The sequence below is a fragment of the Lipophrys pholis genome (genome assembly GCF_963383615.2).
Source record: "Lipophrys pholis genome assembly, chromosome: 8".
Lineage (NCBI taxonomy): Eukaryota > Metazoa > Chordata > Actinopteri > Blenniiformes > Blenniidae > Lipophrys > Lipophrys pholis.
Window position 1 is genome coordinate 7,354,893 of NC_137630.1, and position 21,343 is coordinate 7,376,235.

The 21,343-nt window shown below is 41.7% G+C and overlaps 1 protein-coding gene across 1 annotated transcript in view; it reads left to right on the forward strand.

Moving 5' to 3' along the window:
- Nucleotides 1-21,343, forward strand: part of cpne9 (copine family member IX) — a gene marked incomplete at both ends in the record, with an annotated part of 148,437 nt that overhangs the window by 38,490 nt on the left and 88,604 nt on the right. Inside the window, 3 exons of the mRNA XM_080470203.1 lie at nucleotides 8,799-8,845; nucleotides 15,892-15,995; nucleotides 18,035-18,074. Coding sequence (XP_080326329.1) covers nucleotides 8,799-8,845; nucleotides 15,892-15,995; nucleotides 18,035-18,074 — 191 coding nt within the window. The remainder of the gene's footprint in view (nucleotides 1-8,798; nucleotides 8,846-15,891; nucleotides 15,996-18,034; nucleotides 18,075-21,343) is intronic.

Here is a 21,343-nt window from a genome sequence, read left to right on the forward strand (position 1 = left end):
CACATGCTTTGAACCCTGCGGCTTAAACAATGACGCTGCTATTTTATGGATTTTTATGGGTTAATGAGCTTCATGCCACTGATGGGTGATGCGTTCAGGTGCATCACGTAACTCCAAACTTTCTTTTTTTTTTCTTTTTAAATTTGGTGGGTGCGGCTTATATTCAGGTGCGCTCAATAGTCCGTAAAATTACGGTATGTTATCACACTCATTCAACTTCAACGTATTTATTTATTTTTTTACCAAAAAGTTGCTTCCTGTTGTGATCTGTTTGTACAAAGGGGAAACTTCGGATAAGGGCATCATTAGGATAGTATGTTGTGTTTTTTGAGGACCTGCAGTCTTGTTGCACCTTTAATAATGAAAGCAGCCGTGGAACTCATTGGTGTAGGAACAGAATTGCTTGGCATTAAGCTGCATGGCTGTTTCAGATACAGCATTGCCGTAGTTCCACATAACCTCCAGAGCTTCTGCAAAATCTATGCTGGAATCAGACACTAAATTAGAGTCTGTGGTTATTTTCTTTTCTCTGTAAGTGCAGGTCTTTATGATCTACCCACTGTGGCTCCGCTCTGCTATTTGATATTTACCTGGAAGCCGGTTGGCAGTTTGACAAATTCAAACGGTGTTGCACATTATGGTGAAAATGTCTCTTTCAATGTGGTGACGGACGGAGAAAAAGACAGCAAAGGGAAGGAATCCTTTTGAGAGCAGCTTTCAAAGCGGCAGACGGCCGGCTGAATCATTACTGATGTCTCGAGACTGTATACTTTAGGTTTGAAGTGCGGCATGAATTTAACTCAACATGAATTCATCGGAAACAAGTAGACATTTATCAAGAACATGTTCACATGCATCGAATACGGCATTGGGAAAGTTCTTTATAGATTAATGATGATCAGGGTTCGGTACTTTCGGGAAACATAGTTTCCTGCAGATAATCAGTAAGTCCAGCGAGAACTGTCTCCCTCAGTTAGACCTGGCTTGTTTGTTTATTTTGTTTATTTTTCAGGGACCATGTACAAAAACATTCATCTTGAAGAAAAGATGCTTTGTACCAGATTTTAGCCGTATCCGTCTCTAAATCCTGCACATAGTTGTGTTTTTGTCGTGTTGCGGGGACATATTAGCTGAGCTGTCAGCACTGTGTGGAGGAAGACGCTCTGCCAGGTATGAAGACGAAGCAGCAGCAAAAACCTCCAACATGCAAACAGATGCAAAAACATCTTATGAAGAGAGTCTAATGTTTATTCAGAGCTGTTAACGCACTGCAGGTGCTGTGGAAACAGCCCGATGCTGATATTAATTACAGTCAGACATCTGTTACGCTGCTGTCGGAAGATTCAGTTGGTTCAGGATTAATGAGGTTCTCCTTTTGCGGTAAAAAGGAGTTCAGAGACATAATAACAGAGCTGCTCTTCGACAGCTTTGCATCGTTCAATAAAAACACTTCTGCAGCTTTCCAACAAAGGAAACGAGAAACAGTGACGACATCGCTAAAACTTCAGTCATTGACCTCTGGCTAAGCAAATCAACCAAATCAACCAATAGCATTCAACGACCAATTTTTCGGACTCGGACGAACAATCTCAGCTCTGTAGAGAAGCATTAGAGCTGGAGACACTTGTTTTTTTCTGGGCTATTTAAAGTTGTTGATGTTTATCTCTAATACATTGTCAATACCTTCCTGAAGGAGATTCCTTATTACACTCATACAAACACGGATTTCCAGCATTCAAATTTGGTGGAACCTGCCCGGTTTGTTGGCGTCTCAACGTCACGGAAGCTCCCAAACATTTCCAAGGGATTGTGTCACAAGATCTCGTTTGCTCACTCAATCTCACTCAATCTAGATTTGCAACTGGAAAAACTATCAACAATCAGTTTCACAACATTTAAGACTTTTCTCGTGGGTTGAATTCTCTTTCTTTGAGAAAATGTGGATTTTCAGGCTGAATCAGTCAAATGTTGATATTTTCGCTTGACGCCATCTTTGATATCCCAGAAACCCTTGCAGCAGGTTTCCCAAGATGATGTCAGTTAGCGAAACGTAAACACAGTTTTATGGATGCAAATTCTGGTTTGTTTATCAACATATCTGATTTGTGGTAATGAGCGGTAATAGTCTTGTTTTGGTGTTTTGATATATTCTCTGTGTAGAAGTGAGACCTTTTGTTGGAAGCACATTTTGAAAAAGTATTCTGGTAGAGTAGCTTTAAGTCTTCTGAGACGTAAACATGGTGGAACGATGAGCCTGGGGCTCGTGCAACAGTGATACAAGGTATCCTGAAAGGATAAACGACAGGGTTTCCTTCAACCCGTTTCCAAAACTGCAATGTACAAATGTCTCCGGTCAATGAAGCTCTGTGGCAAATCACACTAACTATCCTAAAGTAAGTCAACGTCATGTATAATCTCAGCAATCTAGTCATATAATATCAATCACATGATGCGAGCAGCTCCCTTAAGCTAGCCACCTAGCTCACCTCGAAACCATAAAATGTGAAACCTGCCCTTGTATGATTCCAAGTCTTCAGTCTTTACTGTCCCCCCGGTCTCCGAACTATCTGGCGGCGGGGTTTGGAGGGACGGGGAATTGCCTGGTGATTTGGCCGCCGTGTGGCTGGCCAGACGGGCTCCTTCCTTTCTCGGTCACTTTCCATGAAGTGAGCAATCAGTCAGGCCCTTGGAACGCGAGCGACACTCTCGGGGCTGATACGGCGGATTAGTCCCGGCCTCGGTCGGCCCGTTCTGCTCTAACTCTGCAACCTCTGGGAATCATGAAGGTCCTGTGATTGTGATTGAACAGAGACTCTCTCTCTCTCTCTCTCTTTCTCTCGTTCTCTCTCGCAGACATCATTGTTTCTGTCCTGGAGCATGATCTCTCGAAGCTCTTGCTTCTTTCCTTAATCTTTTCTGTAGTTTAAGTGAAGTCCAGCATGTCTGTTTCAGAGATATTACGCAGATCTAGTGAACCCAACAGTGTGTGTGTGTGTGTGTTGTGTTGTGTGCGGTTAACAACCTGACAAAGAGACGATAGTGCTCATCCAGAAAGTTCACTGCCTGATGCCCTCTGTCTCATATATTTTCCTTCTTTAATTGCTTATTAGGAAGGAAAATGTGGTTTTAATCGTCTGCCGGGCCAGACGTCGTGAAGTTCATTAGAGCTAATGTCCAAACTCGCGCCCGGCCGATGGCGTCCGTCCAGACACAAGCAGCAACATGCGGCCAATTATTGATACGTCACATGAGGCCCATTGTTTATCCGTGTGCGTGTGTGCGTGTGCGCGTGTGTGCGTGCATGCGTGCATGCGTGTACGGGAGCTAGGCCAGACAACATGATGAATGTGTGGCTCATAATTGGGCCGCCTCCGCCTTATTGCATATTTATGCAGCTGTACTCAAAGACGAATGTAATGTTGAACAAAGCAAAGAAGAACTCTGTACGCAATTAATCAGAGATAATAACGAGTGTGAGTGACCAGGGCGTGAGTCGGGCTTCAGGGAGGCAAGCCATTAGGTGGTTTTTTTTTGTTTAAGGAACAATTAGAGTAACATTATTAAAATAAATGTTTTTTTTAAAGGTGTAACAGAAAACCTTTTAAAAAAAAGTCTTTATTTTAGTTCATTTGTTTTTGAACAAGTATACAACGAAAAAGAGGTAAAATTTTATCTGTATTAAAATCAAATACTGAAATGCAAACTATACTTTTTTTTTTATTATTCCTGTTTTAAAATGTTTGACTAAGGGGTTGGTTTGGTAAATTTCTGGAAAGTTTCCAGTAAACTTCCATATGAAATGGGGAGTTAAGCTGGGGAATTTTGAAAATCTTCTTTATAATCAATTGTTTTTTTCTCGCTGAATCAATGCAAAAATGCATCTTAGAAATTATAAAATTTAAAACCCCTAACATTTCTATGTGAAATTTGTAAGTTAAACATTGGTAATATATCAAATTTGTTAAATACGTCAACATATAATATCACAAAAAAATATGCTATCAAAATAAAATCAATAAATTCAAATCTCAGTTTCCTCTGCTAATGTAAACAGTCAACGTCATATCCATTTATCCATCTGAACAGTTTCTGTTAGTGTAAATATGCAGCGGCAAATCCCAAAATGACCTTAAATCCCCTCGTAACCAAATTTAATCTGTGTCAGATTTAAAATCTGTACTCTTCACAGTACAGGCCTGAGGTCAGATGACTGAAGAGTACTCTATTGTTACAGTCAGCTGTTCGAAGGGTTACTCATTGCTTCCATGTGGAGGCAGGTTCATTTACACCCCATCAGGCACAGTGGGAATCCAACGGACTCAGAAATGCATTACAATGAACAAAAGCGAGATAATTGTTGAAAAACTCACAGAAATTGTGTCAAAAATAAAAAAAATAAATGCAGGGTAATAAATATGCAACAGTAGTAGTGTGTTCATAAGAATGTCTGTGTACTCCCATTGTTAATGTGTATAGCACGTTGTTCTCTGCGCGGATGTGTGTGTGTGTGTATGGTCTCATAATAAATATGAACAACAGCACCCACCAGTGGCCCAATATGAAAACTACATAATTTTCAGCGCTTCCGCTGTTTCCGTGAAAAACGGCTACGTATTCAAAATGTTGCTGCATAAGTGTATGCAGTTATAGTAACCTGTGATCACTTTTCAAGAGGTCAAATATGTAATATTTCTTGAAAACTTGGTTAATTTTCAACAAAAATAGGGGCAACTTTCCTCTTGATTAGTTTCTGCGAAGATTTCTAATCTCCACTAATAACACAGTAGTCAGTGAGATAAATTAAAATCTCATGTTGTTTATCATCAAGATTGCTGTTATTAGTTGAAGTCTCACAGTGAACACGAAACTGAAGAATGTCATCAAAGTGTTTTGGTCACAAACTGAATGTGTGGGAGGACAGATACTGCCTGTGTGTTTCTGTTGAGTCTTAAAAGAAATCTGTTGTGAGCAGCAGTTTTACCTCTTCCGCTCACACTTACACAGACTGGTCACAGAAAGACTCAAACATACAGCATGGCCAGAGGAATTTGGTCCGCGGCTGATAAATTCAAGATGGACACAGAGGAAAATGACAAGACCAAACTAAACCCTGACAGTTTCAATAATCTGTGACTTTCATGACCAGAAGTGTCGATTCTGACCATTACCACCAAAAGCAATTTGTCTGCAGCCACAAAACAGTTTAAAAACCTTTGAAAAGACGATATCACAGCTCTAGAAGTTGTATTTGTAGACAAACCCCGGATCTCTCATTTATGCAGTTTTGCAGCTGCAGTAAGATTTATAATGTCTTTTGCAGTTTTATGTTTTTCAACCAGTTTTGTGGATTCAGTCGTTTCATCCATTTTAGCCATTTGGTTCATTTGTTTGTATTTTTTTCCCTTTTTCTCGTGGCTTAACATATTTTTGCCATTTTAGATTTTCCCCCTTCCATTTTCTGCAATTTAAGATGTTTAAAAAAAATAAAAAAAAGTTTTACCATTTATTCGCTTTTCGACTTTTACCAGTTTTCTGTTTTTTTAGAGCAATTATTCATTTTTGCTGTTTGAGCAGTTTCAGCTGTTTTAGATTTGTCTTCTTTCTAGCCATTTCTAAAAGTTGGAGCCATCTTGGTTGTTTTTGCTTTTTAACTTTTGTCGTGATTTGAGCTATTTCAGCATCTTTTTCAACCATTTTCAACCGTTTTAGCCGTTTCCAACCCGATTTTCAGCAATATAAGGTGCTTGATAAGTCATTTGACCTTATAGCAATTTTATAATAATATATAATTAATATATTTTAGCACTTATTGACGATTTCACCCTTTTCCCGTATATGTTTTTAATCCGATTTAGTCATTTCAGCTGTTTAAGCAGTTTCATTTGTTTTAGTTTAGGTTTTTTTGTGGTTGTGTGTGTTTTTTCTCTATTTTTGTCGCCATTTGAAATTTTTTTGGCCTTCTTTTTACCCTTCCTTGTAGCTATTTCATCCTGTCTCTCTTTTTTTTTTAACAATTTATCTCATTTATCTGTATCAGCCGTCTCAGACAGGAGATAAAAGTCCCTCTGAAGATAAATCTTCACGTTATAAGATTGGTCTGTGGGAGCCTTAATGGGACTGGAAATATCTCATATAGAAAAAAAGAAGATAAAGAGACACAGGTGGACACAATCAAGCGTAATGAAGCAACACAAGTCATGGATCCCTGAAAAACTGATGTGAATTTAAAGGTGATGACTGATACTCGGTTGCTTGGATAAGACGGCAACAGACATAAAAGTAAGAGAGATTATACAATTTTGTGTCAATAATGTGTTTAAATATCCAGTAGTTTTCACAGGTAGCGCATTACTCAGGTTCTTTGTTTTTGTACATTTTCCTCTTAGAGTTCACTTGACTTTCAAATATTCAACCCAAAGTAACACAAGATAAATATTTCAGAGGAAAACGTCTTCTTAAATCAATGTACCGGTGAGGGGAGCACTGAAGTTAGTTTTTCCTTGTACAAGTTCCCTTGGAAAAAAGATGTTAAGAGGTGAGAAAGAATAAAGATAGTGATTTGAGGAATAAATTAAACATTTCCCAGTGTTAAGTTTTCAGAAGAAATCGAGGCGTATAAATAAAAAGAAATATTCGAAACTCTTCATATTTACACTGTGTTTGAGGCTGAGCTGGCAGAAGTTCAGATACTTGTGTAAAGTAAAAGTACCAGGTACTTTACTTACTTTACACAAAGCCTTTTAAAGGCATTTTCAGCCTTTTTTGTGAAAAGTAATTAATATACACGTGCATATTGCTATGGTGTTTGTCAGTTTGGCTAAAGCAGATTAATTCTCAATGATGATGATTCCATTTGTGTCACATCTGAGTAAGACTTTTTTTAATCTTCTAAAATGAAAAATGAATAAATAAACTGGCTAAAGATTACATACAATACTAGGAATCCCATTAAAAACTAGTTATGAAGGAACTTTGGCACAGGAAGACCTCCAATATCTTGATTTCTCTTAAGCACGGTGGTGCAGTGGTTAACAATGTTGTCACACAGCAAGAGGGTCACGGGTTTGAACACCAGCAGAGCCTTTCTGGAGTTTGTATGTTCTCTCCGTGTGTGGGTTTCCTCTCATCGTCCCAAAACATGCATGCCCCGCCCCCGAATCCAAACAAACCAATCGCATTCAACTACCAACTGACAAACATTGTCAGGTCAGGACACTTTAGCAGATTTCTGAGTTATTTAAGTCATTTAAAACACAAAAATGGTCAAACTGTGCCTGGGGTTCATGCAGCGGTGATACGAAGTATCCTGAAAGGATAAACAATGGGGTTTATTTGATCTCATTTCCAAAAACCCAAACAAAACATGGACGAATGTCTCCAGTGGATGAAGCTGTGTTGCAGATCACACAAATTCAAAGCCACAACTATAAACAAGGGCGACTACGTTTGTTCCAAAGTAAGAGAATGTCTTGTATAATCTTAGCAATCTAGTCATATAATATTAATCATTGTCTAGCCACCTGTTGCGGTGTGGTGTCTACACTGACAACATGAAAACATGTCGTCAGTTGCGACAGCTGAGTTATCAACAGTAACTTCGGGGGGGGGGGGGGGCGGGGCTTAGCGAAGGATCAACTCTAGACGTCAAAACCTTGGATGTTCATTAAGAATTTGAGACCTCAGACAAGGACGTCATGAAGTCCTCTTTTCAAGGAGCAATTAATTAACACACACACACACACACACACACACACACACACACACACACACACACACACACACACACACACACACACACACACACACACACACACGTGTCACATTACGACGCTTGCTTACAGCTTCTACTTGCCAACTTTAGATAATAATGTCAGCAGTGTTTCTGTGGCACTCTATCTGAGCTGTCGGCTCTGTGTGGCTCACTTTAATGACAGTTTCACTCATTAAGTTCAGCTGAAGTCACATCAGTTAGCGGAAAGTGAAATGTTGGTCTGTTTTAATAAAAAATATTCAGCAGCTCACACTCCTACGGGGGCGATTTAATTTCCAGCTGTCGTTAACAGGACATTTAAAGACCGCTAACATCTGCTGCCGCAAAAAAAAAAAAACGGAATCCTTCTGAGCATAAATGGGCTGCAGAAAGAAGTGTTTAATGGAGTCATTAATTACAGAAAAAGGGAACAATATTGGAAAACTTCACACCGAGTTTGAATCAATGTCTTTTATGATGAAACCCAGGAAGTTCGACCATATTACTTCTGTTTGCGGCTGTTTAAAAAAATGTTCTCTTATTGGACTCGTTCATTGGAGAGGTTAAGATGAGTTAGAATTCAGGAGAAAAGATCTGTGTTCAAATGTAAAGAAAATCTACGAAAAACATTTGAAGATGTGCGAATGATGACGGCCGATGTTTGGTTTGGGTGTTGCTACTTTTTTTTTCATTGATGTAAATGAAGAAAAAACTATAGAAAAGCACCAAAGAAGTCCAAATGTGTCATAAATCAACTAAATTCCAGTTGTTCTCCACATCTGGCTGCATTATAAATGAAAATACTGTCAGCTCCATGACGGCACACAGGAAATAACAACATTAAATTTTCAAACTGTTGCAGTACATTCTACACAACGGTTTAATGGTTCTTAATACAGGGCGAGTGCGACCATGTTCACATCTAACGGACTTTACATGTCATCGCCCAACATGTAGGAACCATCAGGCATTAAACTCAACTGGCTAACTAACTGTTTTTCTTTTCTTGCTCCCATTCTGGCATGTCTTCCTCTGCTCTTCCTCCCAGTGGTGGTGTTGTATCTGCAGGCTGTGGGAACTAAAGAATGGAGAGAGGTAAGTTCAGAACCCTTTCCTTTCTGATATCTGCTCCGTGTCTACCTGTCTGCTGTCGGATCGGCTATTTATATTTCTCCCAACTCCATATATGACTTTTTCCTCTGCTCTCGTGCCTTTGAGTCTTTGAGGCTAAAAGTGACGAGAAATCCCTCGGAAACAGTGCTGCAGAGAACTGAAAGTGTCAACCCCTTCAGTTGCCCAGCGAGTGTAACCAACGTCTGAAATGAACTCAGGCACGGAAGACAGGAAATAAAAAAAAAAAAGAAAAAGCTCCACACACCTGACCCAAATGGATGAATCAGTAGTGGAGGTTAAAGGTCTCACATTGTGCAAATTTCAGTTTCTAGTGGCTGTCTGAAAGTAATATGTCTCCCCATAGCCTGTGTTTGAGGCCCTTGAAGTGAAGAAAGTCTATCATCTCGCTCACTTGCTCCACTTTTTAGGTAAATGTGTGCTCATACAGGCTAATTAGAGATGTTCCCTTGATGATGTCATGCGGGGGAAATAACCACTCCTTCTGGTAATCGATACTCCCTTTGACCATCCCACAGGTAGATTAGCTCTGCACGCAAAAATTATGAATGGCCATTTTGTCTTCTCCCAAACAGTATTAAAAAACAAATAGACACAGCTCATTAGCATTTTAAGGTACAGACACAGAAACGCCCTGTTCTCAGTAGAGCTCACTAGAGGGACTTTAAGGCCTCGTTCACACTGCAGGCAAATGTGACCCAATTCCAATTTTCTGTTCACAAGTATTCCATATCAGATCTGTTTCGTGGCCATGTGAAAGTTGCAATTGTGATCTTTTCACACCAGACCCAACCCTCGATCATATGTGGTACCAAATCGGATATCCATTTGATATCTTTCAACACGCCCCCGCCGTCTGAATGGTCAAGTCACAAATATGCGATTTCCACTTCGTTGACATGTGACTGATGAGACGAATCTGCACCGGAGGAAGCAGCGCTGCCAAAATGTTCATCGCTGTGCTCTCTTTTTTTCTTTCTCTCATCACGTTGCCTAGATTTTGTCGGCTAGTGTTGCCAGATTAAGGGGGGGGTCTTCCTGCTCATAACATTTTTCTTTGTTTATTTTTTGAAGTTGTGTGCTTATGATGTGTTCTTCACAACACATATATTAGTTTTATGGTTTGGACATGATTTCCACACAGGCTGAGATTTGGGCTTTTTTTTATTGAGGTGTGTGGTTTTGATGTTCTGTTTAGGCTGAAACAGTGAGGCACATCTGGCAACCATGGTGCTGACCGGCATGGCATCCATATTTACTTCCGTAAACAGCATGCTCGGCGGGACATCACGCCTTTCTCTGCGCATGCGGTCACTCTGGGGTCCAATAGCATTCACACTGGAGTCTGGTGGAGGTCGCGTTTAAAATGTAGAGGGAACGATGACGTAGAGAAATCAGGTCTCAGCAAGAAAGTTGAATTGAGTATCAAGACCTGCAGTGTCAACGAGGCCTCAGACTGGCTGGAATTCAAGACCAAGGCTGGATTTGGGGAAGAACATTTTGAATACAATGTTGTCGGACGTCTGACACCATGTGAATTGTTGGAAAACAGTGTAATATGGGACTTTTTAAAGGGAAAAAAAATAAATGGGGAAAAAGGGATCATTTAATTTTCTGATGAATTAAATTCACATCATGACTCAGGGCAGAGAAAAGGAAGGTGCCTTCATTAAAAATGCACCACCTGCTCCCCTTGACTTCTCGCTGTCTCGTCTTCTGTCAACGTTTTAAAGGGAGGTCGTGATACATCCCATTCATTTCACCTCTTTTTTTTTTTGAATTGACTCTCTTCTTAGTATTTCCATCTGACTCACTTTTCTAAATGTCTCATCTCTTGGCCCGATTTCCCCTCATCCAATTTGCCTATGACACGCTGACTTTAGTGGAGTTATTTACCCATTCAGAGTCGACCCTGATGCGGCAGCGAGGGCTTCGCCGCCGCTGATCCCTCCACTTCCAGACGCCTCACACCTTCTTATTCCATGCAGCAGGGCTTAATCAAAAACACAGCGTGAATTGTGCTGCAATCAGCAGAGTAAACATCTCGCCGCCAGCCCGGCACACACAAACCCTGACACTTCGAGCAGATAATTGTATTGGATGGGAAAACTTGACAAATCCTTTCTTTGCTTTTGACATCATCTTTTGCGATTTGTAAGTGCACCGTTTAGTATTTGTAACTGCGTTTTAATTCTGAAGGAGTCGGTTTGCATCCCTTTATTGTATCGCTGTCTGTTGATGTCCTTGACAAATCATGAGTGGAAGAATTCAAGAGCAATTTGATTAGACTTGAAATGCACTGAGGGCAGAATTTAAATTGTGGGAACGTCAAGAGTCATTCACGAACTCTGTTGCAACACTCTTGCAGTCATTCCCAAAGCTTTTATTCTATCTGCTTTGCCTGTAAGAAACTCTTTAAATATCTTTTTTGATATGTGCAAATCCAATTCTTAACCTCACGCTAGATAAAGAACTTGTTGACACGAGAACATTTCGAATGAAAACGCATCATTTTTGTCTCAGACATGTTTTTTTAAACGATGTTCGTTTACACGGAAATGTCAGAAACGATGAAGCGTCATGTAGGACGACAAGTACGTGTCGTTTGTTTTTGTAGTGAAACGACACGCAGAGAACAGTACGCCATAAACATGGCGAGTACTCGAACATTCAATATGCGACAAAGTTGGACTTCTATTAGAGGCGACTGTCAACGATGAAACTACCAAGTCCCAGGAGAACATGTACTGGGAGTCATGACACTCTGGAGGCAAACATTGTTATTGTCCATCTAATCGTTCATGTCCAGAAGAAATAAACATGACGTGTGAACAAGTTCTTTATCTACCGTGAGGTTAAGAATTAGATTTACACATATCAAAAAGGATATCTAAAGAGTTTCTTACTGGCAAAGCGGATAGAATATATAAGGTCAATTATATAGTAATTATTCATTAACATGAATAAGATAAAAACAAAATAAAAAAAGTGTAGTAATGTCCTCCCCCTCTTATCTAGGGAACCCGCTTCCCTCCATGTTTCAGTTGTTTTCCTGTTCCAACCCACATTCTCATCGCTTCGTTGGAAATTCTGCGCAGGCCTGATAACCTCCATTCATTTGAATCAGATGTATTGGACACGGAAGGAATCCATCTAAAAAATGCAGGGCAATGGGTCCCATGGGACCAGCGCCGAGAGACACCAATGTAGGGTGAGATGATATAGCGAGCAATGAAAAAAAAAGAACAAAATCCTGGAACAAATAACTGCAAAAAAAAAAGAAAAAAGGAAAAACCGATTCGCCGCTCGTGCTGGAAGGGAAAACAGGAAGCCCTGCTGGAAGCCTGGACATTATATTTTATAATGCACTGGGCCCAGGTGCTTCTGATTTGGTTGGATAATGCAATCAGCCCATGCAATCAGCTTCTCTGGCACTGCAAACACAACCTGAGGAGTCAGTAAATGTGAAGAGTGTGCACGCATGCTGACATGGACTGGTGAACCACATCAAAACACTGGGAAGGGACCGGCCGTTTAAAGGTCACAAGATTTCTTCTGTGCCCTGGTCATGGATGCGCTTTACTGGCTCAACTGAGAAGGACACAATTCTGCACGCTTCATGAGCCCGACATGATGAAAACAGGAGGAGCATCGAGTCACCCCATGAAGGGAAGCTTGGAAATTTCTCCCGGCACAGAGGAGCACAGGAATAATCTTATTTCAACACCATTACATTTTTCAAACTACCTCTGTACCTTCATTCTATCCAAAATTGGGCTTACGTTTTAATGAACTTCAGACTCAGAAGGGTTTAAAGAAAAACTTTCATTCAAGACTGAAACAGTTGATGCGTCTCTCAAAAGGGGTCATATTATCCAGCTTTACAACACTTTCACATTGTCGAGTTGGTCCAAAAACACTGAATTTAAAGTTTATTTCCCCCAAATTCAGCTTTTCCTTGATTTTCATTCGTTTGAATTTTGGATCATGGGAGCTGCATTCAGAATCTCCGAGGGAAGTCGAGTAACGCACATTATAATTAGTGATACAAGTATAAAACAGAACTAAATATTTACCTGAAGGTAATCAGGAGGAAAAGTCAACAATCATCTAATGTGACGATAAAACAAAAGTTAAACGACTGAGTTTTAGTCACATAAGACGCTTACACTACAAATACTTATTCGTAGTGTAAGTGCATAGTGTAAACTTTACACTATGTCCCCGGCAGCCACGGGCAGCCCCGTTTCAGGCCACCGTGAACAAAACGGGATGGATGTGTGGCAACGCAAGGGGGCGGGATGGGCAAACGTAACAGGTCGTGATTGCCGTGCCAGATTTTTAGGGTACATCCACACGACGAAAAAACTATCTTTTTTCTCCCTGGCCTTCTTAAAAAAGTCCGTCCACACTATAAACACGGCTCAACACGAGGCTTCGGCGCATGTAGTACACATGCCAGGCCTTTCGGGGCGCTCTGACTCACTAAACACAACAAAAACCCAGAAGAAGACAGACCACATAGAAATTTAGAAGTACAATCCTGCACATAGACCACTATATAACTTCATTATATAGGTCTATGGCCCCGCTCCTCCTGCTTCTAGCGTCAGTAGCTTCACTGGAGGTTGTAGTCCGTGATTGTTGTGGTTATTAGGCGACAATACAGACCACAGTGGGGGGAAGAGGGGGAAGAGGGGGGCGAGTACGTCATCTTTTTTCCACAGATGACGGTTGGAAGGCACGAGACGGGGTTTTAGAATTTGGCAGCACTTAATAGGCTGTAATAGAAATTGGAGGCGGTCCGTAGTGGGACGGGAGGCTGTGACGTTTAGTGCGTGTTCTTTTACGGTTGTTTCATGGTTGCTTCGCATTTTATGACGTCACGGTTCTCACGGCGTAGTTACGGTGTATCGTAGCCGTTAATACACGTTCAATCGCGGACGAAGCCCCGGGCCGGAGGGGAGTTGCTGTCGAGTCTGAGCAATTAACGACAGAACACCTTCTACAAGCTCTGCCACCCAGAAATCAAGAGGTATGTCTGCACCCAGCAAAAGTCTCAGGATACAATGATTGCCTTCGCTTTTGGTGGCCCCTTTGGGGGCATAAACGTGCTTCAAAATGGTCCAGCGTCCACATTTCATCTGTAGAAAGCCTTGACAGAATGTGAAAAATGTGCCACGCCTTCCTCAGAATTCCCCTAAACCCCACGGCGCACTACGTTTTGGGCAAACAGGAGCTGGCGTGGCTGCCTGAACAAGGGATGTAAACCTGATTAAACACATGTTGCCGGCAGTTTATTTCTCTCCAAAGGTTTCTGTGTTATTTTACGAGTGTTCAAGGCCTAATTTCCTGTAACAATCAGCATTCTGCACCATTCAAATTGAAATATTCTGACAATTATATGTTTTTTTTTTCCTTCGGGAGCTCGAGACTGACCGTCTACTTAGATTAACACACACCCACAAGGTCCTGATGAAGCACTTTAGCTCTATAGATGCTTGAACTCTGAAAACGGAGCGCCTTCTCTGAGTTTGTTAGGCAGTAAGTGCATTTTAAGAAAAAAAAGATCACCTCTCTCCACACAGCCTGTGGAGCTACTTTGAGCGTGAATACAGCTTAATCCGGGCTCCTGTACAGTTTCAGAATCTTCACAAAGGCCACCACTGTTATGTATTGGTGAGAGAAGTGCTAAATCCAGGGTCAGTTCACTGCATTCTGCTCGGCTGACCCTTCACAGATATATTCTCAAGTTCTGAGAGGCATCAGAGAGGCATTATCGAGTTACAGCTCCAGGCACTACAAATGCATCATGGCCGCAGCTGAACTCTGTAACAGTCTTAAATCAGCTGAGAGACGCATTAATTCTCCAGCATGAGACCTGCAGATGACTGAGGTAGCAAATCATTGTGAAACCTCCACCCTGAAAATACATCCGCCTAATGCAACCATTGTACTCTGTGGTGTATAGACGGAGTGTTTCACTCACCAAATCACAATAAGCGCATATCTTCCACGTGGAACACAACGTCTGTGCACCTACCCATGAAACAAATTCAAGCACTAATCTTTCTTTTGTGCAAAAAAAAATAAATAAATTGTTTTTGGCCTTGAGTTATTTTTTGACCCACTGTGTTTCTTATTCTGAATTAAAGCTTTTCTGTTGACTGATGTATATGGCAAATACGAGCGGAGGGGGCATTAATTTGAATATACACGGTGCTTGCAAAGAGCCATTTTAAAGTCTTATATGAAATAGCCCATGTTAAAACCAGTTATTGTTTCTTTTCGCCCATGAGCAGCTCCACAGTCACCCACAAAGCCGTTACACCTCTTAACCAGTCATGTCTGGGAGAGATTATAAATCAAAGGCCCCCTAACCTCAAAAGTGAAAACACTACAGGGAAATATCGGGGGGATTTTCCCGTTGGGTCGATGCGGCGGGGAGGTTCTGGGGTCCGATACACCCCCGCCCCCCTCGAGTGAGGGTCTTGGTAATGGATAGGCTGGGGACGGAGTTGATAGCATGGATTATGTGCGCTGGGCACTAAAGACACGAGTCCAGGCATTGAGACCCCGGCGAGGCAGTGCCAAGATCAATAGCTCATTACACGCTGCTGTCGGGCTGGCGAGGCCGGCAGCCCACCGGGGGATTACCGGTGTGATTGTTGGGGTGATGGAGAGATGGCCCGGCCCGGGAGAGAGAGGGGAACCGGGCCTCTGTGGGCTCCAAAGGTGGAGCGCTGCCGCCTCTAATTGTGAACGTCTGATTTCTCTGGGGAGGCAGTGCAGCCGCCTGGACGATGTGGCGGCATCTTGTGTGTATTCTGGAGTTCCTCTTATTTGCGAAACGTTCCACTTGTACGGCAGCACGCAGGTGGATCTCATGAATGTTAACCTTTCCCACCCTTCCGTGGAGTTATTTCCTAATGTGAGCATAATAGCTTTTATTAAGTGTTGAATCAATACACGTTTACCACCAATTATCACCTCCTCTTTTGTTTACGCAGTTCGGCAGAACCGAGGTGATCGATAACACTCGCAATCCGGATTTCGTCAGGAAGTTTGTGCTGGATTTCTTCTTTGAGGAGAAGCAGAATCTGAGGTTTGATGTGTAAGTAGATTTCACCATTTCTGAATAAACGTGATGACAGAGTAGTTAGCAATGTCTTTAATCATTTTTTAAGGGTCTCGGTGAAGCTCCTCCTTGTGTTGACGAGGAAATTGTTCCACTTTAAGTTAAATTAGCAGGTCAGGCACCGCTGAACAGACATGCTTTGATCTCTAATAATGAGAGGAGACTTTAAAAGAAGGTCACTTACCAATGTCACTTAATGTCGGTCTTCTACCTGTAATCCATAATCAATAGGAGTATCCAGATCACTGACATGCCTGTGTAGCTTCAATCAAGGGCCTGAAATGCGATTTATTGTTCAGCAGAGCCTGAAGGGCCGGAGCTCGATGCTTTGTCTTCTTCTGCCTCTTTTTTAAAAAACATTTTTTTCAGTAGGGAGCTTGACAGTTGAACAGGTTCATTGTTTGAGATGATGAAATCCGTGTTCCACATCTTTGTAACACGAGGGAAACTGTCCTGTTAGCCATTATCATTGCGCTTCAAAAGCTCAACTGAATTATGTTGTTTACTATATTAACAAAATAAAAAATGGCTCGCTTTTATAAAAGATACCTGAGTTGGTTAGCTTGGCAGCGAGAATATCTGTCTCAAATGATTGAAGTTGAATAAGTGACTGTCGTAGGAAACAACTCGACCTCTGGTTCGGTCAAATGTCCATTTCCGTCAGGATCAGGGAGAAACAACCACTGATATTGCATCAGTCCGCTTTAGGAATGAAACAACTGATCAGTTAAAATCGATTATTAACATAATTGTGAAACTAATTTAGTCGTTGATTAGTTGGTTAATACTTTTTTACGGCACATTGCCCATTTTTTTTCAAATTTTCAACCAATCTGTTCTAGCAGCTACCATAGGGTGGCAGTAATGAGCCACCTGTGACTGTAATTAACCAGCACAGTAGAAGAAGCAGCCAACAGCCAGTAGTTGGCCTTGTTTTACGTCACGTGTGGCACAGCACTGTCAATGCTTTCAGCAAGAAGACAGAGGCGGCTGCCGGAAAATATCCAAGAAACGGGAGAAAAAAAAGAAACACCAGGAGAGAAATATGTATGAAAAAAGTCGTCCAAAGTGTGGGAGCTCTTCACACTAAATCTACAAAAAACAAGTGTGACCAGCAAACTGAGATTAGGTGGAGGCAGCAGTATATATTTTTGTTCAATTATTGCTCATTAAGCATTAATTAAGCTTCCTTTCGAGCTGTTTTACAGAAATGATTTGAATACAATGTGGTAAACTGCACAATTCTTTTTCTTCATGAAAATATAAAACTTGCCTTGGTAAATAAAGGCTGAACAAAATGTTTTCTTCAAAAAAAATCTACATGTCAAAAAATGATTAATCGAATAATTGTGAAAATAATAGACAGATTAATCTATTAGCAAAATAGTCATTAGTTGCAGCTCTAGTCTGCCTTTGTTACCAAAACAACCCAGACCCATCGATGTATGGACTATGACCCGCAGACCTTCGCCAACGCCACATTTCTTTGCGGAACCGCGTTAGATAGCAACACACAGATAAACCACTCACACCGGTGTTTCTGGATACTTACCGAACCGAGACATTAGCTGTGAGCTCCGGAGCGGAGTTAGCATCGTGCTCGCAGGCGGCTAACGGCAGTGTCCTTGCTCCAGTATGCCCACAATGGAGGAAACATCTCACCTCTCCAGGAGCTGATGGATCCCAAAATCGACTGGATTGTTCCCTGAGAATTTCATGCAATCCCGGTCAATAGTTTTTGCGCAAAGCTGTTAAAATACATACATATACAAACATACCGTAAATTATTTAGAAGGAGAAATTCAAAAGCACAAAGACATTTGCATTGGCATGCCTGCTATCTAATACAGTCACATTTCATGATGTGTCCAGTCGGTGTAATATTCAAGCTTTTAAATCTGAATCATTCTCTTCAGATTCCTCGTAACAGCCGCCATTGTTCCTTTGCTCAGTCTTTGTATGTCTTTTTGTCACAAATTCTTCTTCTGACCTTGACTCCATCTCCTCTCTCGCAGGTACAACGTGGACTCCAGAAGCTGCAACATATCCAAATACGTAAGTTACAGTGCGCCGTCCTCCGGTGACAGCTTTGACTCAGAGCTGGCAGCCTCTCCCCGTCAGATGTGTCACATTACTCCGCATTACTCACACTGCCGAGGCTAATTTGCAGTGAATGAGCGCAGCAGCTGACGATGATTCAGCATGAATACATTTTGTGTTCGATTCCCTCTCAGTCCTCCTCTTGACTCTGTTCTTTTTTTCATCCCCCTTTCCTCCTCCTGGAATGAACCCCTCCGGGGAGCAGAAGGTGAGTACTTTCACCTGCAGACTGTCAGCCGCACCAGTCCTGGTATTATATTATCTTTTACTCATTTCACTTTTCATTTTCCAATATATTTCGGGATTCCCCAGAAGAGGCTTTTCGGTGCGTCTGTCCGTGTGCATGTGTGTGATTCATTCACTTTAATTTTATTGTATTTTTTATTTTTTTTCTCTCTCCCTCTCCTTTCATCTCATTCCATCAAGGGCCAGCAGCTCCCACCCGGAAAGCTTTACCTCCGCAGTCTTTTCTCTGTGTGCATTTCTTTTTCTCTCTCTCTGTTCGCTCAGGTAAACGCAACTTTCAGAACTCTGCTTCAAAGCCTTGAGCAGCTGTCGTTGGCGTTGTTGTTGATCGAGGCAGAATACCACAGCAGATTGTGCTCGTCAGAACATTTTTACAGGGACTTATGTTTGGGGGGGTGGGGGGGGGGACGACGACTCACACCTACACCTGCTCGCACCTACGAACCAAACAACAACACTCTGCCCTCTTTGCCGTTTTATTGTCATGTCATCGCTCCTTTTCGTTCTACGTTTTCTGCCTTTGTTTTGTGTGGGAAGGTTGTACACCTCCGGTTCAATGAAAGCGCTGAACCACCAGGAAGGCTTTCTTTTCCACCCTCAGGACATTTGCCTTACTCGTACTGCGGTCCGTTTTAAGAAGGATCAATCGGTCAGCGTGCGGCGGAACGATACAACCCTGCTGTGCTTCCCGGAGCTTGACCCAGTTGGAGTAATAAATGCTTATATAAATGTTGGGATTAAGCTCCTCAGTTAATGTTTAATTTAAAATGGCACTTCACCAAAATGAAATTGAACTTTAATGGAAGTTTAATGACTTTAATATCTCCCTGACTGTCCCCATTGATTTTATAGTCTTTCATAATTGCTATCGAGCCTATTATCTTTAGCCGTTAACCCTGTTTTGAAAAGCACAGAAAGCTGAGAAACATGTGGACCAAGGAATTTATTGGTCCTGTTTTCTTTTAATGGGCTGGTTCCCCTGTTGCCTACCCTCGTGGATAGATTTGAAGAGCTCAAGAATTAAATGGGAATCTCTCCAATGAGCACGTCACAGCATTTTGGAGATGTCAAAACTGAAAACTGCCGCATACAGACAGCAAGAAGGGGTTCAATGTGTTGGTCTTAACTACTGAAACAACACTTGGAATTCAGCTCAGGTGACTCCAATTCCTCTTCATCAATGCTGATGAATCAAAGGAACTGCCGGCAGAGCTCAGAGACGGGATTGTTACAAGGGACAGGTCCAGGAAAGGTTGAAAAAAAAATGTTGCTGCAGTACTTTCTTCTAGGTTGTCAACAGCATTCTGTTCTCCATGATTATCAAACAGTAGCTGGTTAAGTAACTAAGCAATGGAGAAAGAACACAGTGGTCAGTCTGAGTACAGTTCAGAAATCACGTGTCTTGATTCAAGATTATTCCTGAAATATAACGGTGACTGAGAACACGTTTATGCGACAACATTTCACGTGACAACACCTAATCCGTTAAAAAAAAGGAGTGCATTTTCACTGCAGCAGTGGGCACAGACACAACGATGTACTTAGTATGCCAGGACACAGGAGGGCGCTGTTGCTTGATTTTGTAATGAGACTACACAGACGTGTGCAGAGAACAAACACACTATAAACGTGAAGAAAATGGAGAGAACCTGACATCCGCATGGACTGATGATGCATCAGATGCTATCAGAGGCGAGTGTCAACTATTAAACTACAGATCTGGACGATAAAACTAGAATATAGACCGCGAGTCGTACCACTACGTGGCCGCCATGTTTGTTTACAACTGAATGAGCAAGAGGGAGGGGGAGAGATGTGCATGCGCAGTAACAGGCTCTGTAGCCTCCGGCAGTCTCTGCTGAAGGGAATAGCGGCCGTGAAAGAATCTTTCCACCTTGGGAGCTGGATTAAAAACTTCACAGATACAGTGCATTGCACACTGGTGTCGTGTAAACGGACCCCCCAAAAGTGAAGAAAGTTTTGCGAATACACTCATATTCGTTGTCGTGTAAACGGGGCCTAAAACCACAGGCTGTTCTTCAGTGTGAAACCGTTTTGAAGCACCTGAAGAACTATTAAAACTGTTACTGCAGCTACATACTCTGTGATTTTGTGATTCTTTTTTCTCTCTAATGGAAGCAATCATGATGACATCATCGTGCTTTAAAATCTCGGGTCTTGTGTTGTGGAGTCAGACAGGTTCAGAAGGCCGGTGTCACGATCACGCGAGTTCTGACAGCCACAGATTATTTTCTGTCAGGATTTACACGATGGTTGACTCATAACAGCTACCACCCACGGTTACTCAACAACCACACCGAATTCACTGAAATATGATGCTATGACTGATGTGACACCAGTGCAAAAAACAAACAAGTTGACAAGTAATGGAGGTGAAAAGGAAAAGGAAAACTTTACGAGATTCTGAAAAAGAGCAACTTTGCAGCCATGGCCTTGTTTGCATAACATATGATCCACCTGTGACCATGACATTGAGGCATTGCGATGTCATTGTCCTTGCATATTGACTTAAGACACAGCCGGCATCACCATATGTCCATGGACGTTACCTCTGGAGGTTGACATTATGCAGGAAAAGTTGTTGTCCCCAGTTTTATGACTAACAACTGAAACAGAGTGACTACGAGACAACATAGAAGTCAAGTAAAATTGTCTGCAGAAGAGTTAAGAATCAAGTACAATACAACCAAAATTAAACTGAACACAACGTGTTGCCCTTTTAGGAACCCAGGCGCCACTCATCACCTGCTTAATTGATCCCAAAAGTGAAGCACGGTGGTGGCAGCATCATGCTGTGAGAGTTTTTAAGCAGCATTACTTGAAGAGTGATCACGGTGGAGGGAATGTAAAGAAAAGTTCAGATATCTTGAATGAAATTCACGTGATTTAGGACCTGGAGCTGCACGAGTTTGAATAAAGACAATATAGGAACATTTTAAGGCTTGTAGACCAGGGTA